The 16,658-nt window shown below is 40.1% G+C and overlaps 4 protein-coding genes across 4 annotated transcripts in view; 2 read left to right on the forward strand and 2 right to left on the reverse strand.

Annotated features, from left to right (window-relative positions):
• stx1a (syntaxin 1A (brain)) overlaps nt 1-3,481 on the forward strand; it is a 42,666-nt gene extending 39,185 nt beyond the window's left edge. Inside the window, exons 9-10 of the mRNA XM_079578827.1 lie at nt 33-143; nt 2,285-3,481. Of these exons, the coding sequence (XP_079434953.1) occupies nt 33-143; nt 2,285-2,362 (189 nt within the window). The 3' untranslated portion in view covers nt 2,363-3,481. The remainder of the gene's footprint in view (nt 1-32; nt 144-2,284) is intronic.
• Nucleotides 3,482-3,675: 194 nt separating this feature from the next.
• LOC306970568 (caspase-1-like) lies at nt 3,676-4,893 on the reverse strand. The gene is made up of 2 exons (XM_079566561.1): nt 4,848-4,893; nt 3,676-3,991 (listed from the first exon to the last, which is right to left on the reverse strand). The coding sequence occupies exons 1-2, from the start codon at nt 4,852-4,854 to the stop codon at nt 3,711-3,713; spliced, it is 288 nt and encodes a 95-aa protein (XP_079422687.1). The 5' UTR covers nt 4,855-4,893; the 3' UTR covers nt 3,676-3,710.
• Nucleotides 4,894-7,798: 2,905 nt separating this feature from the next.
• Nucleotides 7,799-10,208, reverse strand: LOC306968108 (caspase a-like). Its single transcript, XM_079563404.1, has 8 exons — nt 10,154-10,208; nt 9,475-9,756; nt 9,287-9,387; nt 9,029-9,205; nt 8,708-8,957; nt 8,461-8,592; nt 8,277-8,386; nt 7,799-8,198 (listed from the first exon to the last, which is right to left on the reverse strand). Exons 1-8 carry the CDS (start codon nt 10,158-10,160, stop codon nt 8,076-8,078), a joined length of 1,182 nt encoding a protein of 393 aa, XP_079419530.1. The 5' UTR covers nt 10,161-10,208; the 3' UTR covers nt 7,799-8,075.
• Nucleotides 10,209-12,417: 2,209 nt separating this feature from the next.
• rabgef1l (RAB guanine nucleotide exchange factor (GEF) 1, like) lies at nt 12,418-15,794 on the forward strand. Its single transcript, XM_079578817.1, has 6 exons — nt 12,418-12,583; nt 12,673-12,754; nt 12,829-12,961; nt 13,464-13,555; nt 13,626-13,882; nt 15,140-15,794. The coding sequence occupies exons 1-6, from the start codon at nt 12,569-12,571 to the stop codon at nt 15,551-15,553; spliced, it is 993 nt and encodes a 330-aa protein (XP_079434943.1). The 5' UTR covers nt 12,418-12,568; the 3' UTR covers nt 15,554-15,794.
• The last annotated feature ends 864 nt before the right edge of the window (nt 15,795-16,658 follow it).

Raw genomic sequence — 16,658 nt, forward strand, 5'->3', positions numbered from 1 at the left:
TATCTGGACGCACCATCTTCCTCCGGGAAAAGGGTGAAATGATAGACCGCATAGAGTATAATGTGGAGCACTCCGTAGACTATGTGGAAAGGGCAGTATCAGACACTAAGAAGGCAGTTAAATACCAGAGTAAAGCACGGAGGGTGAGTCATAAGCTGCTAACACATGCACGCTGTGAACGAGAAGCATGGCCGGTGTCTGTACAGTGTGTGGCGTGTAAATGTATGTTAGTGCTCGTGTCCAAATAGTGCCATTGATTCATCTCGAAGAAAAAGTTATAAAAGGTGATGACTGACATATTTACAGGTGGAACTCGGAAAATTTGAATATTGAAACAAGAGACTATGTTGTAGGCCTGTCCTAAGCTAATGAATCCAAAACACCTGCAAACGGTCCCTGAGACATTAAATGGTCTCTCAGTCTGGTTCAGTAGAATTCACCATCATGGGGAAGACTGCTGACCTGACAGTTGTGCAGAAAACCATCATTGACAAAAACCTCAAAAGGTAAGAGTAAAAGGAGTTGGATGTTCTCAAAGTGCATTAATAGAAAGTTAAGTGGAAGGGAAAAGTGTGGAAGAAGGAGGCGCACAAGCCACAGGGATGACCGCAGTCTGGAGAGGATTGTCAGGAAAAGGCCATTCAAAAGTGTGGGAGACCTTCACAAGGAGTGGATCACAGACGGGTCCTGGACATGGGCTTCAAATGCTGTATTCCTCTTCCAAACAATGTCAGAAGCGTCTTACGTGCATGGGCTTAATAACGAAAGAACTGGTCCGTTGCACAGTGGTCCACGATTCTCTTTTGTGATGAGAGCAAATTTTGCATCTCATCTGGAAACCAAGGTCCCAGAGTCTGCCGGAAGAATGAAGAACACGATCCAAGATGCTTGAAGGCCAGTGTGAACTTTCCACAGTCGGTGATGATTTGGGGAGCCATGTCTTCTGCTGAGTCAGCGTAACCGTCTACCAGGAGATTTTAGAGTACATGTTCCCTTCAGCAGACAAGCTTTATGGAGATGCTGACTTCATGTTCCAGCAGGACCTGGCACCTGCCCACACAGCAAAAAGTACCAACACCTGATTCAATGACCAGCAGATTACTGTGCTCGATTGGCCAGCAAACTCACCTGACTTAAACCAGGCACTGCCGGAAAAAAAGATGAGAGACATGAGACCGAACAAGGCAGAAGAGCTGAAGGAGCATCCTGGTCTTCCATAACACCTCAGCAGTGCCACAGCTGATAGCATCCATGCCACGCCGCACTGAGGCAGTCATTCAAGTAAAAGGGCCCAAACCAAATACTAAGTGCATATGCATGATTATCGTTTTCAGAGGACCAACATTTCTCTGTTCATTTTTTTTTTTTTTTTTTTTTTTTTACAAGCTGTTAGCCAAAATCATCAAAATTATAACAAACAAAGGCTTGACATATGCCATGTTGCATGCGTTGAGTCTATATCATATATTAGTTTCACAGTTTAAGTTGTATTACAGAAATAAATGAACTTTTTCACAATATTTAAATTTTCCGAGTTTCACCTGTATCTAAAGTGGAACAAGTATGCCCCCTTTTGGTTTACAGCTGTGATAGCACTTCACAAGATTCCTTTATTCTTCTGTGCTTTCACTTCTTTTTTATTTGGCATTAATAAAGCAGGGCTGTGCCATTCTTTATACTTTTGTCCTGTTTCTCCCGCAGAAGGTGATCCTAATAGGAGTATGCATCGCTGTCTGCCTGGCTATAGTCATTATTTCCATGACAGTCGGTCTTACATGAGAAATAATAGATACAACTATTGTCTGTGCATTGTGATCATTATATTTATAACATTAAATGTTGTTTGTGGCTTTTCTGTTCTGTGAACTGGGATGTTTTTGTACAGCTTTGTGAGTGGCTTTATGCACGCTGCTGCCTGTGCTTTTAAAGATGAATCTATGTGTCAGTGGTGGAAGAAGTAATCAATTTCCTTATAGGTTATAAATGTGTTTAAAGTAAGAGTAAAAAGTATTCATTATAAAATCTCCTTAATTAAAGTCAAATTGGTATTTTTCGCTTGTACTTTTTCGCTTTGTTTCTTTCCACCACTGCCATTTTTGCTGCACGTTTCTCTAAAAATGACTGTTTTTAGAGAAACGTGCAGCACTGTTTAATCACTGTTTGTAAATACAAGTGTATTACTTTCTAACATGCAGCATAACTCGACTTCCCCCTCGCACTAACACGCTGTTCTCTGCCTCCCTGATGCTGCCGGGATGTTCTGCACTGATTTAAACCTGAACAGAAGAAAATAATGATTATTATATGCTGTGTGATTCTGGGGATTGTCATTGCTTCCGTAGTCGGGGGCACACTGGCCTAGAACAGCAGACACAACGCACAAGCGCAAACACACACTTTTACAGTTTCCTTCCTGGTCACATAAATGCAATCTCCATCTCCAACATGATGTACAATAGATTTTACTGAACACAGGTCAGAGCTGTTTTTTTTCCGCATGAGTTGCTATTTTGTAAATCCGTGGTGCTGCAAACTGTTAACTTGAGTGTTGAATGTTGTAAAAGTTATAATGTTCCCAAAAGTGAATTCTTGAATCTAATAATGATGATACTAATAAAACATTCCAGCTGTAAAGGCAAAGTTACAGGCCATTTATCAACAGTGTTGTTTTCAGTTTGTTATGTTGTCTGCTGTGTTCGTTTTCTGAAATACCTGCATGTTTTATCCGTTCATTAACAAAAGTGAAATATTGGTTTAACCTAATCCTACATAGAGAGGAGTAAGTGAGAAATATATCCACCTGTGCACATTTAATAGAACCTTTTGGTTAAAGAAATAGTCACTGAGTTAGACCCTGGACACTGGCCTGTGGTTAGTGTGATGGATGCTGCACATTCTGCTGCTGTGTCTTTGGGAACCTGCCTCACAAGCTGCATCCAGACTGTGTTTGATGATGGAGTTTGAGAAACAAGCAAAATTGCACCATTGAGTTTTAGTCCTATATGAAACAAATTGATTATTTTTATTATTAAATCATAATACAGATGAACTTATTTATAATTAAAAGTAAGGTGAACTGGCCTTTGCATTTCACCCTGAGTGGATGCAGTAGCTGAGGTTTTATGTTTGTGCCTCTGGAGTTGACATAAAAACAGAACCAGCCGGGAGCCACTTGTGTCCTTGTTTATACGATGAATAAAAATCTCTATAACACTGCCAGTATGTTCAAATGAAATAAGCTGTTAAAGTCTGTTGTAATGCGTCTTTTTATTTCCAACCCTAAGCTTTAAAAAGTCTGTTCCGCTACTGATTTTAGATGATTAAATATGTGCATGATTTTGGAGTAGCCCCAGTGGACTGATAGTGACACGTTGGACATGCACAGACTGCAATGTTTACCATGTTGCCTACGCGACCTGTTGCCTTTGTGTTGTATTGTGAATATGGTTTGTTTCTGTTCAGATTTTTTTTTAAAGTAAAGTTTGTCTGAAAAAATCACAGCTGCATGGCATTTGTTTTCCTGGTTTGTTTATTAAGAGGAACATGACAAAGATAACATCATGAAGAATATTAACTTCTGCATAAGCATCCATACATTTATATATAGCACTAACGACAGAGCACAAACTGCAGGAGAACCCAGAGTCATCATCCGAGGTCTGGAGGTTACTGCATCAGCACAGTGTGTTGTTACTGTAATGTAAAATGATTTATTGGTTACTAAACCCTTGTTTAATGATTAGGTCTTGATATAGTCCAGGGTCTCGTTGTTGAAGTCGACCCATCAGCTTGGTGCTTGCTTCGTCCCCTTTCCTCTTCACGGAGTCGACGAGCGCGCGAGCTCGGTCTGCACGGCTCCTGTTCTCCTCCAGGATGAAGTCTTTCTCTCCCTCATTCAGGACCTCATCATCCAACAGGTCGTCCAGCAGCTGCTTCAGGACCTCAGTGGTCACTCTCTCGGCAAAGCCAGTTCTCACTTTTTGAAGCACACCTAAAAAACATTGTTTTCATAGGTTCAAGTAGAGCTTTTCACACATGTTCAGTTTAAGAAAGAATGTATAGAACTCCAGAAACATACATGGACTTAAGACTTTATTAATGTTATTGCTAAATTAGTTCAGACATGAAATGACAATCTAAAGGCCAACTACGAGTAGGCTCCATATTGTCTGTTTACATTTTCTCAAGATCAACTAAAACTGCTTACACTTCAAACCAACTTTACCTTTCATAGACATATTCCACTCATCATTGTGACACATGAGCTTTGTTTTGTTATTCTTATTCTGAATAATCTAAGCTTTATGTGCATTCAATGACTTGTCACAGATGCAACAACTCTGTAAATGCTCTTAATGGACAGATTACAGCCTACTGAAATATTGAAAATGCTTTGTGGCCAGATACAACCGTCTGGTCCAGATCTGGACCCTGGTCCACCAGTTAGGGACTAAGAATTATACAGTAAGAGATGGCTTTGTCAAACTAAAAGCCACTGCGAAGCAAACTGTGGTTAGATTTTTATGTCAAAAAGACAATCTGTGTCACAAGGCTTTGTTTTAACTCCCTAAAATCATGAATGTTGTCTTGTGATTAAATTAGCTCTCCAGAAGACCTTTTGTCCCGGCCAAAAGTAAATATTAAATAATCTCACTTCCTTGTTTATCTCAACATTGTAATTGTAAAACCCTCAAGACCATTTGTGCCCTCATATACAGTGTATTTGTTCTAAGTCACATTGAACTCACTGCATTTAAGGACTTCCTGTGCAGATAGGAGGCCCAGACAGAACTCGGCATTAAACTCCATAAAATCATTGTCTGTATATTACACTTGTAGAGTCTTACCTGCCATTTTTGATAGCTCACTTCTCGGAAGTCGTCAAGGAAAGTAACACCACACGGCTCAATGTGTACAGCGTCTTCAGTTTTTGTGAACTTGTGCTGTTTTTTTCCCTCTCTTTCTTCTTGATTAACCTGTGTGACAAACACATTTCTTGATAAGGGCAGGGCACAATCCTTTGTCAGTAAACAGAAAGTAAAATGCAGAGAAGGATTTGAATTTGTTTTGAGTCAACTTTTAGATATGTGCTCAAAACTGAACCAAAATATAAAACCCAATTTCAAAATTGTCAAAAGTAATATGACTTTGGCAGTGATTTGATATACAGGACTTAAATGTTGTGCAGCTTGAAGAGAGTGTGTCTTTATTAAAAATAAAAAATTAAACACATGTCCTGACAAAAGGCTGACATACAACGGAACCAGATGTTCTTTTATAAAACATTTGCATTTTTTCTCACTGTCTGACATAAAGCCAGAATCAACTTTTAAGTTTTGGGTCAATTAGAATTTTAAAAAATATTTTGTGCCTGGTTTTATATAACTTTTCACAAAACCAAAAGTTTACAAACATTTCATTAATATTTGGTAGCATTGGCTTTAAATCGTAGATTTTTGGTCAAATGTTTTTGATTTCCTTCCGTCCATTCGTCCAAACAGAACTGGTGTAACTGAGACACATCTGTAGGCCACCTTGAGTGCACATGCGTTTTCAGCTCTGCCTATACATTTTCACCTGGATTTAGATCAGGACTTTGTGATGGTCAGATCAAAACATTGGCTTTAACTTCCTGGCTGATATCTTGAGATGTTGCTCCTATATTTCCACTTGTCATCTATTTTGTGAAAAATATATACCATAGATTCTCCTCTGGGGTCAGGACGTAGAAGAGATTCTTGATTTCTCAGATGGACTTTCCTGGTAACCTGGCTAAAGCCAGGCTGCCGTTGAGCGCTCGAATTATTTCGAACTGCACAACACTTGTGATTTTAGTCTGGCGCTAGCCAGGCTACTTTCCTGGTTCAATAAAGGTCAAATAAAATAAAAAGTGCACCAGTCCCTCCTGCAGCATAAGCATGATGCTGCCACCCCGTATTTCACAGTTGGGATGGTGCTCTCAGGCCTGCAAGATTCCCCCTTTTTCCTCCAAATGTGACAATGGTCATTTTTTTTATCAGACCACAAATCAGCATTTGTGATCATGCTATTTTAAAAGCAACTCAATTGATTTGCATTGATTCACCAGTAAGTAAACTGAGCACAATGACTTTGGCTATTGTTTTTTATAGTGATTTCACCAATACATTTTCTGAAGAATGACGAGTGTCACTGTCTTTGATGATAGAGTTTGTCAAAGACAATGGAAATGTGCAAAAATGCTCATTCTTTACTTTTATTATTGTATTATTTGTATTATTTTATTATTATAAACACATTTCCTGACAAAAGGTTGATATATCCAGAGATTAATCTAGGTGTTTTTTGCAGCATTTCTTTTACTTCCATGGACAGACTGCAATGATTATGTTGTCTTTTAACTTGTTGCCTTTGTGTCGTATTGTATTATGGTTTGTTTCTGTTAAGATTTAGATTACAAAAAATCCTCTGAATCCTTCTTCCTGATAAACCTGTGTGACACACATTTCTTGATAAGGGCAGGGCACAATCCTTTGTCTGTAAACAGAAAGTAAAATGCACGAAAGGATTTGTATTTGTTTTGTGTCAACTTTTTAATATGTGCTTTAATAACTGAACCAAAATATAAAACTGTGGGTTCACTTTAGTGATTTGATACACAGGACTTTAATGTTGTGCAGCTTGAAGACCTAAAGCATAGGCTATTGTTTTATATGGAGTGATTTCACTTATACTTTCCCTTAAGAATAACTGTCACTGTGCTTGATGATAGAGTTTGATGAAAAACAATGAAAGTGTGTTAAAATGGTAATTCTTTACTTTTATTATTAAAACATGAAACATGAAACACTTTTCCTGACAAGTTTAACAGCTTTAACTGAGTGTTGCAGCATTTCTTTTACTTCTGTGGACAGACGCTATGTTGTCTCTTAACTTGTTGCCTTAGTGCTGCATTGTGAATATTGGTGACCATCATCCCGCCCAATATGGACGATATATGGCCCTCTCCAGTGATGCCATTGGATTTCACCATTCATGCCCACAAGTATCTTTCTCTGACCCAGGGGCTGTATGAGTGGTTAGCAGAGTACCTTAACTCTCCATCATACTGGCCTCTATGATGCTCCAGGATCAATCAATCAGGGAAAAATACTATTGCATCCAGGATCATTGTTAAGGCCATCGTGATAGAAAGGAAAGGTGCAGTTATAACCTCGATACATTCTTTGAGTTACAAAAAAGTAAATTACTTTGAGTTACAAAAAAGTAAATTACGCACAAATATCAAAGTTGTTGTTTTTTCCTCATAAAATGTTCCATAATGCACAATGCACCTAATTAAATACTGTGTGAAGGAAAAGTATAGGTACACTGTTTGGAATTCATAAAATGTGGTCATCAAAATCATAAGAATAAAGAGTGTCTTCTAAAATACCACACAAACATTTACATTTGATCATATTTTAAACATTCACAGGAGAGAGTGGAATAAGTAAGTACACCGCCTGAATCTCACTGAACTGCAGCAGTTTTGTAAAGAGGAGTGGTCCAAGATTCATCCTGATCGCTGTTAATGTACAGAAAATCAGTTATTGCTGCACAAGGAGGATCAGCAGCTATTTATTACAAGGGTTCAGTTACTTATTCCACACTGTTGTGAATGTCTCAGGTCTTTCTGCAAAGTATCTTAATAAACCGGGCAACAAAACAGCCCCACACCATGATTCTCCTGCACCAGACTTCACAGTGAGGATCGGGTTTTGATGTTCGTGCTGATCCATTTTTCCTCCGCACATGGCGTGTGTTCTGTTAAAAAAAATTAAACTTTGGGTTAATCAGTCTACAGTATATTTTTCCAGTAGTGCTGTGGAGCATCCAAGGTGTCTTTCGAAAACCAAAATTGAATGTTTGGGCGGAACACACAACGTCCCATGTGGAGGATAAATGGAACAGCACATGAAGAAATGTAAATGTTTGGGTGGTATTAGTTTAAGCAGACACTGTCTACTCATTCTTATGATTTTGATGAAGATCAGACCACATTTTATGACCAATTCCAAACGGTGTACTTACTTTTTCTTCCCAATATATACTCCTTATGTGCTGTTTGGTCCCTCCGGGTAAAGGTAAAAGAGACGGGTTAAAGTACATCTGTCTTTCGTTGCCATTTGTTTAATCCGAGTGGGTATTGCTTCTTCTTCTTCAAATTTTCTCATGACCTGTGGAGAAAATGTAAGTTTTTTATTACAAAGCATTGAAAAAGAATGACAATTTTATAAAAGGTAAATGTAACAAACCTTTCGGAAAAGCTCCTCAATGCCATCCTGCTTTGCATAATCCTTGAAAACTTGAACCGTAAACTGGATCAGGAAAGAGCCTTGTGATTTGCTTCTGTACGAAACAGTATCTGTAGTAAAAAGCAAAGAATTGGTTTTAAATGTTTGTGTATTTATTCATTTCTGTGTTTGAAGCTTGACTGACCAGGAGTAGAGGAGAGGAAAGCGATGAAGTCTTTTTCTTTATGAATGCACCGCAAAACGTCCTCCTCAATGTCTCCTTTGGCAAATTCATCAGTCTCCACATCGTCGCGCACGTAAGCGGCCCCTTTCTGATCTGGAATTAAAATCACAACACACAGATATGAAGATATATTTACTGCTCCCTTTTATGATCTGTGAGTAGTAATAGCTGAAAAATCTGAAATGATACTGTATAGGATGATGCTTGCCTCCCCTGCAGGCCTGAATGATGATGATCTTGGGTTTGTTCACCAGTGCCGGGCAGTTTACCCCATTGAGGCGTCTGTAGATGTTGTCAATCGGCAGTTCATCTGACTTCTCACCAGGAGAGCCGTCTAGTTTAAAGTTGACACCAAGGACAGACCCTAGTTTGCCATGGGACATGATGACCACAAACACACTGTCTGTTTTTTTCAGCTTTTGGTGCTTGGAAAATTCAACCAGGGCATCATCCATTTGCTGTGGAATTATATGTTTCCAAATTAATAAAACATTATTAACACATAATCCATCAGCTTGCATGAAAATACCTTTGCGGTGAGGTTTGTGTACTTGAACACCTCATATCCAAGATGGGAGAGCAGATTCTCCATGTTCTCCTCATCTTTCTCTGCTCCATTTCTGTTATATTTCTCATCCGCGAAGGTAATATTAGTGATAAGCAGAGCCACACGGTTCTTTACTGAGTCACTGGTCACAGGATATATCTAAATGTAAAAGAATTCAATCATTTAGCATCTGCTTTTTCACACAAAATCATTAGATTCAAGAATATCCTTTGAACTGACATCGCTGTGGTTCTGTTTTTTAAGTGTGGGTGGCCCATCGGGCTGTTCCTGGGACTCTTGCTGTTCCACTGACTTTTGAAGAATCGGAGTCTCCTGTACAGCTGCAACACATATTGTTACAGAAGCATGCCTTAACTTGAACAAAACCTTGGTGTGCACATTGTATGCATGCAGTTAGACAGCCTTACCAGGTTTTGCAGCAAGACCGCATGTCTGACACAAATCTTCATAAAGAGTGGCGTCTCTCTTTTTAAGGTGGAGGATCAACTTGTTGCTGGCCTTATCTCCTTTCTTCCTCACCGTGTCAATGAGTTTCCTTGCTCTGTCAGTCGTGGTTTTGTACTCTTCAACTATTGCCTCTCCCTCTCCAGAGTTTAGAACAGAGTCTTCCAGAAGGTCATCAAGAAGCTGGTTAACAATTTCCTTTGACACTCTGTCCACAAATGCTCTTCTCAGCTTAGCAAGCTCCGCTGATAAATGGAATAAAATAAAATAAAAACGGGCAATATTAGGCGATTTCAAGTGTATGTTGACATTCATATCGTTGAAGAGGAGTGTAAAATACAGTTGTTGAAGATGCTTTGAGAGAAAGTTGATAGAAGAGACAGCCATCCAAATTTCACCTTAAAGAGACCATTCTTTAATGCAAAGACTCCTACCAAAGAAATGATTCCTAAATATTATAGGTAAGATAGTGAGATTTTCTTTAGATCAACAAGTAGCCTAATGAAGTACAACGCGCTGCTTTAACAGAGCACCCAAATGAAAGCGAAAGTACGAGTTTCTTTCCGGAAATAAGTAGCTATTCTGTCTTTAAGCGAAGAGGAAAATGAACCACATGCAATGCATTCACATGAAAATCCATACCTGCCATTTTTAGATACTCAGCTTTAGATGAACAGCTTTTGTGAAATTGTGCCGCTCTTAAGTAAAGTCCGCGTAACTATCTCTCTCTGTCTCTCTCTCTGTGTGTGTGTGTGTGTGTGTGTGTCTCTCTCTCTCTCTCTCTCTCTCTCTCTCTCTCTCTCTCTCTCTCTCTCTCTCTCTCTCTCTCTCTCTCTCTCTCTCTCTCACTCACACTAATTATTATCAGGCTTATTCTCAGTGGTATGACAAAAATATAACCGCCAGGTGCAGGTTTGAGTTAGTTTGAAGTCAGTGGTTCCCAAACTGGGTCAGGGACCAGAGGTGAGAGAATGTGACCATTTGCCATTTACCATTTTAAAAAGTGGGGGAAATAGACTAAACCGCAGTCTGACAGTGGCGTAGTGGTTAGTGGTGCAGGGCCCAAATTAAGGTTATGTGCCACTTCTGCCCTGTAATACTGCAAAAAATAAAAAATAAAAAATAAATCGTAAATGGGTTTGCTCTTCGTCATACAGCCTTGGATGCGTGCTGTAGGGCCCCCGAGTGGATTTTTGCTTAGGGCCCCAGAAGGGCCAACACCGGCTCTGAGTTTAGTTTAGTTTAGTTTAGTTTAGTTTAGTTTAGTTTAGTTTAGTTTAGTTTAGTTTAGTTTAGTTTAGTTTTATTTTGTTTTCATTTATTGATTGTGTGAAAAGTCATGCAAGCATTATTGATCCAATTCCACTGTGTAGCTATTCTTCAAGAAACATCACAGCTTTTTAAAGCTGCCAGCTGGTGGCCAGGTTGCGATATTTTTTTCGAGGATAGTTGGGGGGGAAACGATTCAAAGAATATGATCACTCTAATCCTAACCCTAAACATAATGTATGCTGTGTGTACCAACTATGGGATAGGTCATATTCTTGCCGCAAGGGGGCAGCAACATGCTGTAGTATTTTCTACAAGCGAGGAAGAAAACTCCGACAGACAAAATGGCAGCGGGTAGAAGCTAGCCGCCTTATGCTAATGGCAAATGTAAACATCCACCCAGACGGGACTGGAGCTGGAACGACCACTTACATTTCCACTTTCAGTTTGCAAACAACGAAAATAATAGTACGTACAAATTCAATTACAAACTGAATTGTTGCTTTTCTTGTGGTCACGATGACCCTCTTGTCGCTTAACTCTGCTAGCGGAGTTAGCTGTAGGACTAGCTTCATAAAAGATAATTTATCATAGAATTTTCTTGCCTCTTTCATTTGCGGCATTTAAGACATAAACTCCTGTGCATTTGACAGATTTCAGTTTTTATAAAAGTGCGTGTGAGCATAATTTGTTGGAGATTTTCCTCTCACTAGTCTCTACTGTGGAAGGCTTGGTCCTGTTATTGGCTAATCCTAGTAAACTAATCATCATGGGGCGACAACATGACTTTTCTTTACTCAGACAAGCTCTGTAACTTGATGCTACAATGTGCTTTTATTATTGAACTTAGGTGGATCGAGAAAACCGTCCTGTGTATCATCTGTCAAACCTGATACAAAAAGCAGATTTATGCGTTACATTGATTTACATTGAATGTTGATGCTAGCTATAACTTGTGTACTATTGCATATAGTATATAGTTGTCTGTAAGCAATGTGTTGCAAAAATAAAGGGGAACGCTATAACAAAGATACCAGCACACGCACATTAATCTTTATGTCCTCATCTTTGTGTTTTAGTGAATATAATGAATCAGAGAACTGAAAGACGTGGGATCCATTTGGACCAATCCGAGCTGCTCTGCAAAAAAGGATGTGGTTATTATGGTAATACAGGCTGGCAGGGCCTCTGCTCAAAGTGCTGGAGGGAAGAGAATCAGCGAGAAAGACAAAAACAGATTCAAGAGGACTGGGCACTTGCTGAAAAGTAGGATTAAAGTTTTTATGATTAAAGTTTCTATGATTGTTATTTTTATCCCAATGTGTTCTGAATATTTTAATAGGCTTCAGAGAGAAGAAGAAGAAGCTTATGCAAGTAGACATCAGAAGCCACCACAATCCCAGCCGGCAATAACACCCTTCAGCAAGTTTGAGGAAAGAAAAACTAAAGAAAAATCAAGCAAAGTTAACACAGTCACTAAATTTTTTACCCCATCATCCAAAACACCACCAAAAAAAGGTAAACAGTCATTATTACTTTTGCAGTTGTTTCGCTGTATCATCCAGTCAGTGATTATTTAATCATTTGTGTATATTTAAGTAGTTCTTGTTTTTTGTTTTGTTTTTAGATAATGCTTTTGATGCTCAGTCCACCCCAAGTCCTAGTTCTTCATCAAGCCGTCATTCTTCAGCTGACACTGACAATACCACACGAGAGTTTATTGACTTTCTTAAGCCGCTAAAGTCTGGCAGGGAAATCTTTAAACAATGTCGGGCTTTCACTGAGAGCATGGTGTATAAGCGAGTAAGAAGCTTTACATTTATCTTCTTATTCATAAGTCAGTGTTCAGTATTTCATGCATGAATAAATCCTTTAATTATGTTTTATTTTAGGAAATGGGTGCAGATGAACTCTCAGAGTGTGTCCAGGACTTTTACCAAAACTTATCAGACCGTTTGCAGACCCAGTTCAAAGGTAGTAGTTTGCGCTGACTTTTTGTACGAGTACGTTTGAGTGTAATATTATTTGTGTTTGTGAATTTTCTGAAGGTTCAACTGAGCATGTTGAGGCTGTTATGGATGCAGTTGAAAAGTACATGATGACTCGGCTGTACAAGGAGGTTTTCTGTCCTGAGACCACTGATGATGAGAAGAAGGACCTGGCAATTCAGAAAAGAATTAGGTCAGAGCAAATACCTGTTCAACAAATATTCTAATGCGAAAGGAAAAAGTGGCTTCATAATCTGCATGGGCCAGTTTACGCTTTACATCATTATGCAGATTCCATCCATCCATCTTCTTCCGCTTTTCCATTTCCGGGTCGCGATTGCACCAGCCCCTATGGCTCCTCCTGCAGGTGGTGGGTCCACAGAAGGACGGCCTCATGGTTCTAACCGGGCCTGTTGGTCTCTCATAAGAGGCTTCTGAACCGCTCTTTGTCTGACCCGTCACCTAGGACCTGTTTGCCCTGGGAGACCCTACCAGGGGCATGAAGCTCCCGACAACAGAGCCCCCAGGATCATTCGGGTGCTCAAACCCCTCCACCACGTTAAGGTGGCGGTTCCAGGAGGGGATTTTGCAGATTCATAGTTTATTTTACATTTGTTTACACACATGCACATAAAGCTTTTTTTCTTTTTACTCTATTTGTAATTTTAGCTAAACTATTTTCTGTTTTGTTACAGGGCCTTGCATTGGGTCACAATTGAGATGTTGTGCGTTCCTGTTGATGAAGAGATTCCTGAGGTTTCAGACAGTGTGGTCAAAGCGATCACAGGTGAACCTTCAAACGAATTAACATAAAACTAAGACGTCACCTTCCTCAACTTATGTTTTTCTTCTTGCAGATGTCATTGAGATGGATTCCAAGCATGTTCCGAAACACAAGCTGGGTTGTATAACTCGCTGCAGCAAGCACATCTTTAATGCCATTAAAATCAGCAAAAAGGAGGCGGCCTCTGCAGACGACTTTCTTCCCACACTCATCTACATAGTCCTCAAGGCAAACCCTCCACGACTGCAGTCCAACATTCAATACATTACTCGTTTCTGCAACCCCAGCAGGCTTATGACTGGAGAAGATGGTTACTACTTCACTAATTTGGTAATGAAATAATACATGTATCTAAAAATGGCAATGAATGGGAAAGCTATTACACTTCTTGAGCAATGACATTAAATTAAGTGTTGCACTTTACTTTAATGGTAAAGGATGGAAATGGCTTGGTAGCTGAGGATAACCAGGGATAAATCCTTTTCCTGTGTCCGTATTATTTCCAAGAAAATGCTAAAAATGTGTCCTGACAGTCTTTTTACTGGCTAGGTTAGGGTTAAGGTAAAGTTAAAGGAATAGGCCACCGTTTTTACATACTGAGATATGTTCTTACCTTAGCTTTGACGAGTTCTTCAGGACCTGTCTGGTCTTCACCCGTGCCTTCTATCACGTAAACACAGCGCAGACGGCGTTAGCATTTAGCCTCTCCCTCTCTCCACTATAGCTCCAAAACAGGTCAAGATAGAAGCTACCAAGCTCTTCCACGTTTTCCCTATTTAAATATGGTTACGTGAAGTGTTACACAACAAAGTATAATTACACAAAATTAAACAATGTGGATTTTCTAAGCGGATAAAAGGGGGGCCTATAATGTAAGGCGTAATAATACCAGGAGTAATTTGGCATCCGCACAGTAATCTTCACTTTACTGCGCAGTAATCTTCACTTTACTGTGCGGATGCCAAACTACTCCTGGTATTACTACGCCTTACATTATAGTTCCCCCTTTTATCCGCTTAGAAAATCCACATTGTTTAATTTTGTGTAATTATACTTTGTTGTGTAACACTTCACGTAACCATATTTAAATAGGGAAAACGTGGAAGAGCTTGGTAGCTTCTATCTTGACCTGTTTTGGAGCTATAGAGGAGAGGGGGAGAGGCTAAATGCTAACGCCGTCTGCGCTGTGTCTACGTGATTGAAGGCACGGGGGAAGATCAGACAGGTCCTAAAGAACTCGTCAAAGCTAAGGTAAGAACATATCTCAGTATGTAAAAACGGTGGCCTATTCCTTTAAAGGTTGTTATTATGCCATTGATTTGCTCGCATGCCATTTACCCAAAGAAATCCCCACTGGTGCCTACAGAGGGCGCTCCAGTCCTCTCTCATGGATGTTCTTTACTATAGATTGACTTACATTTCCATACATTTTTTTTTGTTATGAAGCGTAAAAAAAACAATGCAGAGGTGCCTAAATGAATGCCTGTAAGCCACTACTATGTGTGACATGTTCTCTTCAAATATACCACCCTGTCTAATTTCATATTGTGTTACTCTTGTAGTGACTTGTTGTTGTTCCCCCCCCAGTGCTGTGCTGTAGCCTTCATTGAAAAGCTGGATGGTCAGTCTCTGAATCTTAGCACCGAGGAGTTTGAGCTCTACATGTCCGGTCAGGCATCTCCTCACTGGCCACAGGCCGCCGGCGCCTCCACCGGCTCCCCCACCAGCTCCGCCCTCAGCCAGGTCCACAAGCGTCTGGACCTGCTCACCGGCTTGGGAGAGAGGCAGGATCGCGTCATCGAGAAGGCACGGCAGCTGGAGAGCGACCTCATAGACTGGACGGACGAGGTAGAGCAGAAGGTGCAGAGCGCGCTGGAGAGCTTCCCACCCGACGTCCCGAACCCAGCCACAGCCGGCGCTTCCGCATCTGCAATAGACTCTGATAATGTGGAGAACGAGCTGCTGCCCCCGCCACTACAGCCACAAGTGTTTGCAGGTTAATGGCCAAAATCCCGGGCCGTGTTTCACTCCATTCTCCTTCCATCGCAACGTCCAAAAATGCCAACAAATGTCATCTCCTTGGCCTTTAGGCATAAAGTCACCGTCCCTATGATCGTGGCAGGCTTTTAGGAATCACAAAACACTAAACCGTAATGGTAATATTATAAATAACACCGCTTTCACTGTACCTTTTAACAGTCGCATACTAACCCAATTATATTTTGTGGTATTTATGAAGCTACACCTGAAATTACATTACAACTTTTTAATGGGAACAGTCCGTGCTGCATTTTATTTAGATAAACATTTCTATCCAAATTTTATGCCTCATCTTTATACATGCACCAACTACTATTTGCTCATAGTTTTTAGGTTATGTCTGACAGAAATGTAGTGCATTATCCACTAAAGCAGTGGTTCTCAACTGGTCTATTTTCAGAAAACAGTTTCAGTTAAATTTAAATGAGCAGCTGTGACCCATTTTAACTTAAAATAATACTTATTATTCTACTGTGGAACTGTTGATTCAATTATTGACAACTGACAATGGTTTGGAGACCCACTTTTGAGTCCCAACCCACTAGTTGATAACCACCTTACTACATACTGGGGGGACAATCTCCTCACTCTTGTTGGCATGCCGGAAATCCTTTCATAGACATGCCACATTCAAAAGCTCCCCCTGAGGGTTTTGACATAGCCCCCAGTTATTTATTCATCACAGTTTTGTTTTCAATTAATCTTTGAGTCACCAGCTTCCTGTTTCGTCTTGATAAATTTCTCAGGCGTTATCAGCCATGTTTTCTTGAGAATGAAGAAGTCCCAGTTCTCAGTGACTTCCCCTGGTTCCTGAACATCTTGCCCTCTGTGACCCGTGCTGTGGTGTGCATTTCCTCATACTGTGCAGAGTGGGGGTTTGTGCGTTGGTGCATTCATAGGAGCTCCACTTTAGTCTCGTTTATGTCATACCTACCACTCCAGTCTTCAGCAGAGTGTTCAAAAGTCATTTTATTTTTCTACAAAGTCAGTGATTCTTCTGAATGCAATAACAGTGACAGTTTTTGTCGTGAAGTTGACGTTCATAAACTCCAGACCGCACATTTCA

This window comes from Gobius niger (assembly GCF_951799975.1).
Source record: "Gobius niger genome assembly, chromosome: 1".
Classification (NCBI taxonomy): domain Eukaryota; kingdom Metazoa; phylum Chordata; class Actinopteri; order Gobiiformes; family Gobiidae; genus Gobius; species Gobius niger.

What these genes read in the sequence shown, in the direction of transcription:
- LOC306968108 (XM_079563404.1), bottom strand. An exon ending in AAAAACAGAACCACAGCGAT is followed by an intron (nt 9,206 to 9,286) that starts GTCAGTTCAAAG and finishes TTTTACATTTAG; the next exon opens with ATATATCCTGTGACCAGTGA. An exon ending in CATTCAGGCCTGCAGGGGAG is followed by an intron (nt 8,593 to 8,707) that starts GCAAGCATCATC and finishes TTTTAATTCCAG; the next exon opens with ATCAGAAAGGGGCCGCTTAC.
- rabgef1l (XM_079578817.1), top strand. An exon ending in TGTGGTCAAAGCGATCACAG is followed by an intron (nt 13,556 to 13,625) that starts GTGAACCTTCAA and finishes TTCTTCTTGCAG; the next exon opens with ATGTCATTGAGATGGATTCC. An exon ending in GTTACTACTTCACTAATTTG is followed by an intron (nt 13,883 to 15,139) that starts GTAATGAAATAA and finishes TTCCCCCCCCAG; the next exon opens with TGCTGTGCTGTAGCCTTCAT.